Genomic DNA, 14,518 nt, shown 5'->3' with positions numbered 1-14,518 from the left:
GTCTTTGTTAAACATTTCTTGCATCTTCTTGATCTTTGCCTCCATTCTTTTTCTGAGGTCCTGGATCATCTTCACTATCATTATTCTGAATTCTTTTTCTGGAAGGTTGCCTATCTCCACTTCATTAGTTGTGTTTCTGGGGTTTTATCTTGTTCCTTCATCTGGTACAAAGTCCTCTGCCTTTTCATTTTGTCTATCTTTCTGTGAACGTGGTTTTCGTTCCACAGGCTGCAGGATTGTAGTTTTTCTTGCTTCTACTGTCTGCCCTCTTGTGGATGAGGCTATCTAAGAGGCTTTTGCAAGTTTCCTGATGGGAGGGACTGGTGGTGGGTAGAGCTGACTGTTGCTGTGGTGGGCAGAGCTCAGTAAAACTTTAATCCGCTTGACTACTGGTGGGTGCGGCTGGGTTTCCTCCCTGTTGGTTGGTTGGCCTGAGGCAACCCAACACTGGAGCCTACCTGGGCTCTTTGGTGGGGCTAATGGCAGACTCTGGGAGGGCTCACGCCAAGGAGTACTTCCCAGAACTTCTGCTGCCAGTGTCCTTGTCCCCTCGGTCAGCCTCAGCCACCCCCCGCCTCTGCAGGAGACCCTCCAACACTAGCAGGTAGGTCTGGTTCAGTCTCCCCTGGGGTCACTGCTCCTTCCCCTGGGTCTGGATGCACACACTACTTTGTGTGTGCCCTCCAAGAGTGGAGTCTCTGTTTCCCCCAGTCCTGTCAAAGTCCTGCAATCAAATCCCACTAGCCTTCAAATTCTGATTCTCTAGGAATTCCTCCTCCCGTCGCCAGACCCCCAAGTTGGGAAGCCTGACGTGGGGCTCAGAACCTTCACTCCTGTGGGTGGATTTCTGTGGTATAAGTGTTCTCCAGTCTGTGAGTCACCCACCCAGCAGTTATGGGATTTGATTTTACTGTGATTGCGCCCCTCCTACCGTCTCATTGTGGCTTCTTCTTTGTCTTTGGATGTGGGGTATCTTTTTTGGTGAATTCCAGTGTCTTCCTGGCGATGATTGTCCAGCAGCTAGTTGTGGTTCTGGTGTTCTCACAAGAGGGAGTGAGAGCACGTCCTTCTACTCCGCCATCTTGGTTCAGGGCCCTCGCGTGTATCTTTTTGAATTAGTGTTCTCGTTTTTTCCAGATACCCAGGAGTGGAATTGCTGCATCATATTGTATTTCTATTTTTAGTTTCGTAAGGAGCCTCCATACTGTTTATCACAGTGGCTGCACCAATTTACATCCCCACCAACAGTGTACAAGGGTTCTCTTTTCTCCACATTCTCTACAACATTTGTTATTTGTAGACTTTTTGAAGATAGCCATTCTAACAGGTGTGATGTGATACCTCATTGTGGTTTTGCATTTCTCTAATAATTAGCGATGTTGAGCATCTTTTCATATGCCTGTTAGCCATCTCTTTGTCTTCTTTGGACAAATATCTATTCAGGTCTTCTGCCCATTTTTTGATTGGGTGCTCTCACCACTTCTATTCAAGATTATAATTTGTCATGATTCAACACTATAATAGAGGTTCAAGCCAGGGCAGTTAGGCAAGAAGAAGAAATAAAAGGCATGCAGATTGGAAAGAATGAAGTCAAACAATCTGTATTTGCAGATGACATGATCTTTTATATAGAAAACCTAAATCAATATACAAAAAAAGACTGTAGAACTAATAAATGAGTTCAGTAAAGTTTTAGGTTGCAAAGATTAATATTCAAAATTCAGTTTCATTTATCTACACAGCAGTGAAAGAAATTAAGAAAACAATTCCATTTACAGTAGCACCACAAAGAATAAAATGTTTAGGAATAAATTTAATCAAGGAAGTGCAAGAGTTGTATACCGAAAACTACATTGTTGCAAGAGGTTCAAGAAAGCCTAATTAAATGGAACGATAGCCAGTGTTCATGGGTTGGAAGAGTTAATATTGTTAAGATGGCAGTGCTCCTCAAAGTGATAGACAAATTCGAATGCAATATCAAGCAAAATGCTAGCTGTTTTTTTTCCCCAGAAGCTGACAAGCTATTATAAAAGCCTTCTGTAAATGCAGAGGACCCAGAATATACAAAACAATCTTGAAAAATAACAAGTTGGAGGACTCACTGTACCTGATATCAAAGCTTACTACAAAACTATAGTAGTCAGGACACTGTGGTACTTATATAAGTATATAAGTATAGGCATAGAGATCAGTGGAATTGAACTGAGAGTCCAGATTCTTCTTTCCTGTAACAGCATAAAGCACCCATACTTCAGGCATTTGCTAGGTGTAGGTGATTATGGTTGCTATGTGTTTTGTTGTCTTGTTTTTTTGTCTGCTCAGCAAGCTTTCACATCCACCTTCTTCTGGTGGTAGAGCTTATCCTTTGGCCACTAGGGTGGGCAAGTAACATTCTTTAACATTTTGTTCTGAAAATAAGACATATATAGGAAAATGTATAACATGTAAATATTCAATTTAATGAATTATTATTGTAACCACTACCTAGGTCATAGTTTGTTTTTAGATTTATATTCTTGTCTTAATGGAAAGTCTTATCTACTTCCCCACTGAGGTGGCCTGAAGGCAGACTTGAGGGTTCAGGACTTTTTTCCAAACAACCATAGGTTTATTCAGATTCTGGATTAATTGCTTGCTTGAAGCCCCAGAGTTTTACACTCCAGTGCAGTGGTTAACCAGATAACCTTGGGCTGGAGGATTGGGGGCTGGAGGCACCAAAGTTCTTTTCTACCATAAATGAACTTAAAAAAAAAAATCGATCTATTTATTTATTTATTTATTTGGCTACACCAGGTCTCATTCATTCATTTATTTATTTATTTATTTATTTATTTATTTGATTGGGGGCTGGAGGCACCAAAGTTCTTTTCTACCATAAATGAACTTAAAAAAAAAAATCGATCTATTTATTTATTTATTTATTTGGCTACACCAGGTCTCATTCATTCATTCATTTATTTATTTATTTATTTTTTTTTTTTTTGCAGTACGTGGACCTCTCACTGCTGTGGCCTCTCCCGTTGCGGAGCACAGGCTCCGGACGCGCAGGCTCAGCGGCCATGGCTCACGGGCCCAGCCGCTGTGCGGCATGTGGGATCTTCCCGGACTGGGGCATGAACCCGTGTCCCCTGCATCGGCAGGCGGACTCTCAACCACTGCGCCACCAGGGAAGCCCTGCACCAGGTCTTAGTTGTGGCTTGCCGGCTCCATAGTTGCAGCACGTGGTCTCCTTAGTTGCGGTAGGCAGGGTCCTTAGTTGTGGCATGCAAACTCTTAGTTGTAGCCTGCATGTAGAATCTAGTTCCCTGACCAGGGATCAAACCCGGGCCCCCTGCATTGGGAGTGTGGAGTCTTATCCACTGAGCCACCAGGGAAGTCCCCATAAAAGAACTTAATATTGCTCCTGGAGAATTTTTCATTTTTAGTTAGACTTTATCTCAAAGGGCCAGTCAAGATGTTAGCCACCAAATGCTCCCCCAAATAATGAAACTATTTTTCCTGATGAGGAGCATTAGCTGGTATGATCCATCTGGATGCCAAAGCACATCTTCTGTGCCAGAATAAAAGATAATTTTGGTTTTGGCATAATTATTAATTAGCTGCTTTTTCTGGAGTAATTAGGAGCAGGTTCAGCTGCTTTCTAAGGGCATGTTAACATATAAGATGGTGCTATCTTCCTATTTATTCTGGTAGGAGAGTATTTGCCCAATTCAACCAAAATTTTCAGGTCTTAAATTACAAAGGAGGTGGACTAGATCCCTGTCTGCCTTTACTCACTTTAAAATAGGGCTTGCTCTTCCTGCCTGTTTATATTCTCTTTGTGACAGGGTACAAAGTACCTGAAAGAGCACTGGGAACCTTGGATCTCTTTTGGGCCATATGATTTGGTCCAGATAGTTCTTGTCTGGAATCCCAAGCCAGTGACACAGATAATAAATGCTACAGAAAGCCTTACACTGTTTTAAGTGATAGAGGAAACAGAGTACATATATGGACAGTGTTAAGACCCAAATCAAACCTTGTGGTAGGGTTCTATCCTGAGAGACCTAGGCTTACCATTTTTGGGGTGGGGGCAGGCGAAAGCATTTGGAGAAGGGATACAACCAAAGTTGACGGTACTTTTTCTTTCTGAGATAAACCAGAAGTCATGAACTGGCAGCCCATGAGCCATGTTCACAGATAAGTTTTATTTGTCCTGCCCAGTGTTTTAAAAATGTATGCACTAGTTACCATTTAAAAATCAGGAGAATTCACGTAAAAATCAGAATTTCCAACTGTTTTTCAACCATCAGAAGATATTGGCAACTCTGGGTTCTTATTTCTGTGCTTCAGTTACCATCTGGAGATGAATAGCAGCGTGCCCCCTTTACATGGGGCACATGCCCCAGTGTTGCTTTTCATACATCAGCTTCACTTGTTTCTGTTACTTGCCTTGTCCCTATAAGTCTTTGCTTTATGACCTCTATACTTTGGGTGTATTTGGCAAGGACCGAACCTGAAGAGTTAAAATAGAATTCTGTAAGATTTGAGGCCCACTGCTTTTCATCCCTGAGTTCCCCTCTTGTATGCTCTGATAGCCCTCTATACTTTTCCTTCATAGCCATTACTACAGTTTGTAGCTAGTTATTTATGTGATTCTTTGGTAAATGTCAGTCTCCTGTACTATGAGCTGCACAAAGGCAGAGACCTGTTTTGCTCTTAGGTATATCTCCAGCATTTAGCACAATGCTTGACATGTGGTAAATGCTTAATACATATTTGATGAACAACTGAATGCTTCTTAGTTTATTTTGGTTGGTCAAATGTCCTCCAACCACAGTGGTTACAATTTCACCAGTGGAGAACCTATAAACATTGGGTGATTATCACAGGAGAATATTCTGAGCAAGAGCTTACTGGGGCATTACTGGGGATTGGTGCCTTCATGCTACCTGTGATTAGAGCTAATTCAGGAGCAATTATGTCTCAGGATCTAAGCTTCTGCTGGGCCTTATGGCTAAGCTCAAGTTCCTCCATTAAGATCTCTAGCAGCCTGAGGTTTCGGCTACCAGAACAAGGCTGTTTTTAAATAAGGCTGCTTATAAAATCACTTAAATTATATTAATGTTGAAGTGACTTTCTCTGAATTCTGCTTTATATGTTGTTTCGAAGGCAATGATTTTCAAACCACACTTCAGGTCTTAGATGGTCAGGCAGATTATAGTCTGCTAATGTATGGTTAGTGGAAGGTTTCGGAGAGTTGCAAACTCCTAGAAGACAAAAGACTGCCCATTGTATCTGAAAGATGCTTGCTTTCTCTTAACTTTCTGAGTATCTATCCCGATCTCACCATTCCATGCCTTCAATGAACATTTACCAAATGCCTCCTGTGGACCAGCCCACACTGCTGGTTGCTGAGGATGCAATTATGAAGAAGACACATGTCCTTATAGTCTAGTGTGGAAGAAAGCAAACGGAAAATTTCATATGATAGATATAAATACAGAGGATGTGTCTCTAATCCAGGCTTCGTGTGTGTGTGTGTGTGTGTGTGTGTGTGTGTGTGTGTGTGTGAGTGTGTGTGTGTGTGTGTGTGTGTGAGGAGAGAGAGAGAGAGAGAGAGAGAGAGAGGGAGAGGGAGAGGGAGAGGGAGAGAGAGAGAGAGAAGGGGAGAGTTGTCACTTCCCTGGTGGCACAGTGGTTAAGAATCCACCTGCCAATGCAGGGGAGACGGGTTCGAGCCCTGGTCCAGGAAGATCCCACATGCCACGGAGCAACTAAGCCCATGCACCACAACTACTAAGCCCGTGCCCCACAACTACTGAGCCTGCGCACCTAGAGCCCGTGCTCCGCAACAAGAGAAGCCACCGCAATGAGAAGCCCGTGCACCGCAATGAAGAGTAGCCCCCGCTCGCCGCAACTAGAGAAAGCCTGTGCACAGCAACGAAGACCCAATACAGCCAAAAATAAATAAATAAAATAAATAAATTTATTTCAAAAAGTATATTATTAAAGGATGAGTGGGAATTAACTAAGCAGTGGGGAAGAAGCTGATGTACATGGCATACTGGATAGTTTTATGTGTAAAGGTTCAGAAGCAAGAGGAAGCATGGCTGGCCCCTTCAGAGCAGTGTAGGAGTTTAGTATTGCTGGAACACAGTGGAGGTTGGGGGAGTGAAAGCAGATCTTTGGATCTTGATGGTGGGCCAGTGAAAAATATAATATGGAGGCAAGGTGGAATGGTGGATAGAGCAGTAGCTTTGGATTTTTCAGGCTTCAGTTAAAATTCTAGCTCTGCCACTTGCTTTGCTAGCTGGGTAATTTCAGACAATTCATTTGACCATGCCATGCTGAGTCTCAGTTTCCTCATATTATAAAATGGGGATATCTGGGCCTGGGTCAGTTGTTCTGTTCCTTCTCTTAGCCAAATTATTCTATCTCTTCCAGATTGCTTTACTTCCCACCTACCCACATCCATCCCCTTAAACAAATGGCAGTTCCTCAAAAAGTTAAACACAGAATTTCCATATGAGCCAGCAATTCCACTCTTAGGTGTATACCCAATAGAATTGAAAACAGGGACCCAAACAGATACTTGTACACCAGTGTTCGTTGCAGCAGTATTTATAAGAGCCAAAAGGTGGAAACAGCCCAAGTGTCCACCGACAGATGAATGGATAAACAAAATGTTTTTCCACGCAATGGAGTATTCAGACTTAAAAAGGAGTAAAATTGTGATACATGCTACAATATGGATGAACCCTGAAAACATTATGCTAGGTGAAATAAGCCAGACACAAAAGGACAAATATTGTATGATTCCACTTGTATAAGATACCTAGAATAGGCAACATAGAGACAGAAAGTATAGAGGTTACCAGGGGCTGGGGGCAGGGAGGGATGGAGAGTTATTGCTTAATGGGTACAGAGTTCATGTTTGGGGTGATGTAAAAGTTTTAGAAATAGATAGGGGTGATGGTTTTACAACATTATGAATGTAATTAATGCCACTGAAGTACAATTAAAATGGTTAAAATGGAAAATTTTATCTTACATAGATTTTACCACAATAAAAAAATTCCCCAGAAATTTATTCTCTCATAGTTCCGGAGTCCAGAAGTCTGAAATCAAGGTGTCAGCAGGGTTAGTTTCTTTTTGGAGGCTGTGAGAGAGAATCTGTTCCATGCCTCTCTTAGCTTCTGGTGGTACTGGCGATCCTTGGAGTTCCTTGGCATGTAGATGCATCACTCCAGTCTCTGCCTCTGTCTTCCCATGGCATTCTCCACTCTGTCTGTCTCTCTGTGTGCAAATATACCTCTATAAGGACACCATGTTGGATTAGGGCCCACCCTCATCCAGTATGACTTCATCTTAACTTGATTACATCTGCAAAATACTCTATTTTCCCAAATAAGGTCACATTCACATGTTCCAGGTCAACATGAAATTTGAGGGGTTACTATTCAACCCAGTAGGAAGCCACTGCTGTGGATAAAATCTTCTAGGGGAAAGTACATAGAGTCAGAAGGGCAGAAGGGCAATGACAACAAAAAGATCCTTAGAAATATCAATGTTTATATGGGGACAGGCAGAGGGGGAGGAATTCAAGAGGCAGACTGAGAAGGAATGGTTAGAGAGGTAGGAAGAAATCCAGGAGAGAGTGTTGTGTGCCACTGTACCCATGGAGGAGGAAAAAGTTAACGAGGGGGATGATGGTTAGTGGGTTTTTTTGGCCACACATTACTGGCATGCAGGATGTTACTTCCCTGACCAGGGATCAAACCCGTGCCCCCTGCAGTGGAAGCGCAGAGTCTTAACCACTGGACCACCAGGGAAGTCCCATGGTGGTCAGTGGTTTTATTTATTTATTTTTTATTTTAAAAAATATTTATTTATTTATTTATTTGGCTGTGCCAGGTCTTAGTTGCGGCACACGGGATCTTCGTTGCGGTGTGCAGGATCTTTAGTTGCGGCATGTGGGATCTAGTTCCCTGACCACGGATTGAACCCGGGCCCCCTGTATTCGGAGCACGGAGCCTTAGCCACTGGACCACCAGGGAAGTCCCTCACTGCACAGAATGCCTAATCCTGTTTTGTTTTTTTTTTTGGTATGCAGGCCTCCCTCTGTTGTGGCCTCTCCCGTTGCGGAGCACAGGCTCCGGACGCGCAGGCCCAGCGGCCATGGCTCACGGGCCCAGCCGCTCCGCGGCACGTGGGATCCTCCCAGACCGGGGCGCAAACCCGGTTCCCCTGCATCGGCAGGCGGACGCGCAACCACTGCGCCACCAGGGAATCCCCCTTCAGTGCTTTTAAATGCAGCAGAAAGGTCAAGAAAGACCAAGAAGTGGCCATTGAGTTTGGCAATATGGAGGTCATTGGTGCCTTTGGTGAAAACAGTTGCATTAGGGTGCTTGGGTAAGAAGCCAAACTGCAGTGTGTTGAGTTATGACTCCCAGTTATGTGTGCCTTTGAACTGAGAGGCAGCAGTCTATGGGCAAAGCAGGCCCCGTTTTTCTTTGACCCACCACCCAGATTCTGTTATTAACATTTCACTATATTTGTTTTTATCACATATCTACTGTACCAATCCATCTTATTTTTTGGATGCATTTCAAAGTAAGTTGCAGACATCAGGATATTTCCTCCTGCTTCAGCATACTTACCATTAACTAGATTTCAATATTTTAGGTTTTTTTTCCTTTTGAAGTAAAATTTACATACCAAGAAATGGACACACCTTAAGTGTACATTTATTGAGTTTTGACAAATGCATACACCTGTGTAACCCAAACCCCCGTCAAGGTATAGAACATTATCATCACCCCAGAAAGTTCCCTTATGCCCCTTTCCAGGCAATCCCCACTCCCACCTTCTACCTCCAGAGGCAACCACTGCTCTGATGTTTTCTACCACAGATTAGTTTTGCCTATTACAGAACTTCACGTAAGTAAAAAAAAATCACACTGCTTCTACTTTTATACCTGGCTTCTTTGGCTCAGCATAATGTTTTTGAGATTCATACATGTATGAATTCATGCATGCTTTCATACATATGGTAGTTCATTCTTTTCTGTTATCGAGTAGTATTCTATTATTTAAATATACCACAGATCGATAATTCAAGCTGATGGACAGTTGGGCTGTTTCCATTTTTTGGCTATTAAGAGTAAAGCAAGGGGACTTCCCTGGCAGTCCAGTGGTTAAGACTTCGCCTTCCAATGTAGGGGGTGTGGGTTCAGTCCCTGGTCGGGGAGCTAAGATCCCACATGCCTTGGGGCCAAAAAAAACAAAACATGAAGCAGAAACAATATTTTAACAAATTCAATAAAGACTTTAAAAATGGTCCACATCAAAAAAAAATTCACACACAAAAAAGAGGGCTTCCCTGGTGGCGCAGTGGTTGAGAATCTGCCTGCCAATGCAGGGGATATGGGTTCGATCCCTGGTCCGGGAAGATCCCACGTGCTGTGGAGCAACTAAGCCCGTGGGCCACAACTACTGAGCCTGTGCTCTAGAGCCCATGAGCCACAACTACTGGGCCCACATGCCACAACTACTGAAGCCCATGGTCCTAGAGCCCATATGCCACAAGAAGAGAAGCCACCGCAATGAGAAGCCCATGCACCGCAACGAAGAGTTGGCGGCAACGAAGACCCAATGCAGCCAAAAATAAATAAATAAATAAATTTTTAAAAAGTTTTTTTTAAAAAAAGAATAAAGCAATGTAGGGGGTTTTTGTTTGTTTTTTATTCTTAGATGTCCATCTCACAAATGGGGCTAAGTGGGGAAAGCTAACTTAAATAATTAGTAATACTTGCTATTTGACTGAAATGTGGACCATATTCTCTTCTAATTTATCCCAGAGGTTGCTATTTAATAATAAGTTTGTATTTATAAGTTATTATTATAAATTATTTTCCACTTTGGTTAAAATGATCACCCCTGGAAGTAAGGCCAAAAGGCAGCCATCTTCCCAGGCTAGTTCTATGATCCAGGTTTTTTTTTTTTTTTTTTTGTGCGTGTGTGTGTGTGTGTGTGTGTGTGTGTGTGTTTTGGTTGCATTGGGTCTTCATTGCTGCACGCGGGCTTTCTCTGTGGCGAGCGGGGGCTACTCTTCGTTGCGGTGCACGGGCTTCTCATTGCAGTGGCTTCTCTTGTTGCGGAGCATGGCCTCTAGGTGCGTGGGCTTCAGTAGTTGCAGCATGCAGGCTCAGTAGTTGTGGCATGCAGGCTCTAGAGCGCAGGCTCAGTAGTTGTAGTGCACAGGTTTAGTTGCTCTGCGGCATGTGGCATCTTCCTGGACCAGGGCTCGAACCCATGTCCCCTGCATTGGCAGGCAGATTCTTAACCACTCTACCACCAGGGAAGTCCCAGTGTTCCAGGTTTTGATGGACCAGTTTCCAATACTGGCATTCAGGTCATCTGCAGTTGGTTTTTTTTTTTTTTTTAAATATTTATTTATTTGTGCCAGTTCTTAGTTGTGTCAGGCGGGCTCCTTAGTTGTGGCTCGCAGGCTCCTTAGTTGCGGCTCGCCGGCTCCTTAGTTGCAGCATGTGGGTTCCTTAGTTGAGGTAGGTGGGCTCCTTAGTTGTGGCTCGCAGGCTCCTTAGCTGTGACTCACTGGCTCCTTAGTCACAGCATGCAGGCTCCTTAGTTGTGGCATGTGAACTCTTAGTTGCAGCATGCATGTGGGATGTAGTTCCCTGACCAGGGAACGAACCTGAGCCCCCTGCATTGGAAGTGCGGAGTCTTAACCACTGCTCCACCAGGGAAGTCCCCATCTGCAGTTTTTATGTCAGCCACACATGTTTTATTGATTCTGATTGAGAATCAAAAGACTTAACCAATTGTGTATGATGTATCCACATGCATCTTGAGAAGGGGACTGGATACATAGAGATGTGTCAGTGAGCTCCTTATGAGGGGGCTGGATCAGGATAGGGGAACTGAGTTCTTTTTAAAAATTTTTTATTGAAATATAGTTGATTTACAGTGTTGTGTTAGTTTCAGGTGTACAGCAAAATGATTCAGATATATATATCTGAATTAGATTCTTTTAGATTCTTTTCCATTATAGGTTATGGGGAACTGAGTTCTTGTGGGAAGCACAGCGATAACTCTACTCACATGGACTGAGATTAGCAAGTCCAGGCTCCTATACCACTACCAGAGGCCCTGTGGCTGGTGGTCAGGTTAGAAAAGAGCAACTTCTGGTTGCTTTGAACGTGAAGCTGATAAAGTTTTATTGGGTTGGGGTCTTTGCATTTAGTTCCCTGTCTTGTCACATTCCAGAAGAATATCATAGGGAATGTTCCAAAGGGCCCTCCGGATTAAGGAAAACCTAGTGCTTGGCTCTGCAGTTTAAGCTTGTGTCTTTTCAGCTGCTGATTTGCAAACACTGCTGTTTAGCAGGGCTTAGCTTTTTGGCATATAGGTATAGCATGGCTAATTGGTTTCTCCTGGTAGGAAAACTTTGCAGCATCTAAGCCTGGCATTCCCTCTGTGGAGAGGAAATGCTTCGCAAGGTATCAGGCAAGGAATGGAAAGGTGGAAGATGGGATGGGATTGTTGAGATGTTAGTTGGCTGTGGTTGAGGAAGATTTTTGCATCCGGGGAAACAGAAAGTGCTTTTGGGCAGAGATGGTTTTAAATGGCCACTTGGGCAGGATTTCTTAAGGCAAAGATCTTTAGGATGGGTTAGGACCCAGGGAATTAGCAGCTGGGCAGTTCTGCCAATGAAAGGGTAGCTTTGCAGGTACAGGACTTGTAGCCCATGTTTAATGGTTGTGTCTTTTTCCTCCAAGAGTTGTTTGTATACAGTCTTTCCATATGTCCTTTAAAGCGTTCCTTAAAGGGAACCATATTCTAGGCATGTAATTTAGGGTACAATCATTAAAATGTAAAGATTTTTGTTTTGTTGTCCCTTGCTATGGAATTAAAACTCTCTTTGGGGTTGACAGTTTTGCATCTGAATAGTTCTTTAACATGTAAGCATCTTTTAAAAACTATTAAATTTTGGAAAAAATATTTGAGCCTATGAAGTATTAGCTGAGTTCTCCAGATCATTAGGGATCCTATGCATTATAGATGGACACATGATTGCAGTGGTAGTAAAAATGACATGTTTTCCTTCCAAGCCCAGGATTGAAGGTTAAGTGGCTAAATCAAACTGTATTACAGAAAGCATTGTAGTCTTGTAAATAACAAGATATCCAGAGCAGTGCTATAAAAAGCAGATTTCATTTTTTTCCTCTGATTCCACGATAGGGAAAGAATACCATCCTAGGTCCAACTTTGTTGTTGGAGCAGACAGGGTGGAGGGGAAGAGCTGAGATGCAGTATTAGATCTGCTAACTAGAGTGTTCCAGGGACTGGGAAGGTAGTTTGGCTGAAAGCAGGGGGGTTTGACCCAGCCAGAAAGTGGTGGTGTCCAACGAATACTGAAAATTCCAGTTGTGGTTCAGGCAGAAGGTTGACAAATGTGGGAGTTCCAGAGGATGGGTAGAAAGAACCCAGCAGTATGAGTCTTGGGCTGGTGGTAAGAAGTCTAGGCAGGCAGTTGCCATTTTAGAGGTTGGTGCATGATTATGGGGACTCTGGCCAAAAGCTAGGGTTCAGGGGCAGCACTCTTCTCTCTGGGGAGGAGGCCTGGCTGGAGTTAGAAGCCCGGGCTTCATAGGGGTTCAGGATACTGGGTAGATGACTGGTTTGGGAACTTGGAGACAATCTAATAGTAATAAAAAATGACATAGACCAAGGCAGAAGACCAGTTAACCAGGTGAAGACACCCTGGGGGTGGGAAGGGCCAGGACGAAAGGGAGAACACTGAATGGGTTCAGGGTCTGGCTCTCAGGTAGAGGAGCCTAGTGGTCACCACTATGGCATCATGTTTGAGATCAGAGTAACAGGGAATGTAACTTAATTCTAAAGCCCACCAGAGTAGGGGCGGTGGGCAGCTAACCTGCCAGGGTAGGAATGGCAGAGTTGTAGCCAGTGGGCTCTTTTCTTCATTTCTTCATCTTTTCATTCACCTGACTTTAATGAGTGTCTGCTCTAAGACCTGATCCCTATCCCTGTTATCAAGGAGTTCACAGGCAGATACACAAGCAGGCAGATACACAAATGGATAATTTTTTTAAACAAACTTTTAATTTTAGAGGAGTTTTAGATTTACAGGAATATCACAAAAATAGTACAGAGAGTTCCCATATACCCCACACCTAGTTTCCCCTATTGTTAACATCTTACATTCGTTTGGTACATTAATTACAGTTAATAAACCAATACTGACACATTATTATTAACTAAATCCATACTTTATTTGTATTTCCTTAGTTTTTACCTAATGTCCTTTTTCTGTTCCAGCATCCTATCTAAGACACCACATTACGTTTAGTCATCTGTCTCTTTAGGTTCTTCTTGCCTGTGACAGTTTCTTAGACTTGCCATGTTTTTGATGACCTTGACCGTTTTGAAGAGTACTGATCAGGCAGTTTGTAGACTGTTCCCCCAGCTGGGATTTATCAGTGTATTTTCTCATGATTAGACTGGGGTTTTTTGTTTGGGGCGGGGTTGGGGGGGGGAGACTACAGAGGTAAAGTACCCTTCTCATTAAATCGTATCAAGGGTACGTACTACCCACATGACTTATCACTGTTGATGTTGACTGTAATCACCTGGCTGAGGTACTGTTTGCCAGGTTTCTTCACTTTATTTTGTTTGTTTTGTTTTGGTTTTTGGTGGGGTTTTTTTTTGGCTGCACTGCACGGCTTGTGGGAACGAACCGTGCCCCCTGCAGTGGAAGCTGGAATCCTAACCACTGGAACACCGGGGAATTCCCAGTTTCTTCACTTTAAAGTTACTCTTTGCCCCACTGCACCTTTCCATACTGTACTCTTTGGAAGGATGTTACTACATGCACTCCACAGCTAAGGAGCAGGAATTATGTTCCATCTTCATGAGAGCGGAGTATCTACATAAATTATTTGAAATTCTTCTGTATGGGAGGTTTGTCTTATCTCCTATATGTATTTATTCACTCATTTATATTAGTATGGACTCATAGATATTTATTTTATACTTTGGGTTATAATCCAGTACTACTTTTATTTTGTTGCTCAAATTCTTCCAGCTATGACCATTGGGAGCTCTTTCATTTGGCTCCTGTGTCTCTTTGACATACTCCCATCATTGTGGTGTGTTGTTTGTTTTTTGTTTGTTTGTTTTGAGCACTTCCTTACTTTCTGACAGTACAAGATGCTCCAGGCTCATCTTATAGATTTTTTTTTGAATTTTATTTTACTTTTTATACAGCAGGTTCTTATTAGTTATCTATTTTATACATATTAGTGTATATATGTCAATCCTAATCTCCCAATTCATCCTACCACCACCACACCCTGCCCCCGCCACTTCCCCCCACTTTGGTGTCCATACGTTTGTTCTCTACATCTGTGTCTCTCTTTCTGCCCTGCAAACCGGTTCATCTGTACCATTTTTCTAGGTTCCACATATATGCGTTAATATACAATATTTGTTT

General features: G+C 42.9%; 1 protein-coding gene across 2 annotated transcripts in view; it reads right to left on the bottom strand.

Annotated features, from left to right (window-relative positions):
• PIN4 (peptidylprolyl cis/trans isomerase, NIMA-interacting 4) overlaps nt 1–14,518 on the bottom strand; it is a 100,862-nt gene that overhangs the window by 61,123 nt on the left and 25,221 nt on the right. Inside the window, exon 3 of one of the 2 annotated variants that reach the window (XM_055081744.1) lies at nt 6,636–7,278. The exons of the other annotated variant lie outside the window; for it this stretch is intronic. Coding sequence (XP_054937719.1) covers nt 7,078–7,278 — 201 coding nt within the window. The 3' untranslated portion in view covers nt 6,636–7,077. Of the gene's footprint in view, nt 1–6,635; nt 7,279–14,518 lie in introns of those variants that run through there. 2 annotated transcript variants of the gene reach the window in all.

The sequence above is a fragment of the Physeter macrocephalus genome, chromosome 21 (assembly GCF_002837175.3).
Source record: "Physeter macrocephalus isolate SW-GA chromosome 21, ASM283717v5, whole genome shotgun sequence".
Taxonomy (NCBI): domain Eukaryota; kingdom Metazoa; phylum Chordata; class Mammalia; order Artiodactyla; family Physeteridae; genus Physeter; species Physeter macrocephalus.
This window is presented reverse-complemented; position numbering and strand designations above follow the sequence as displayed.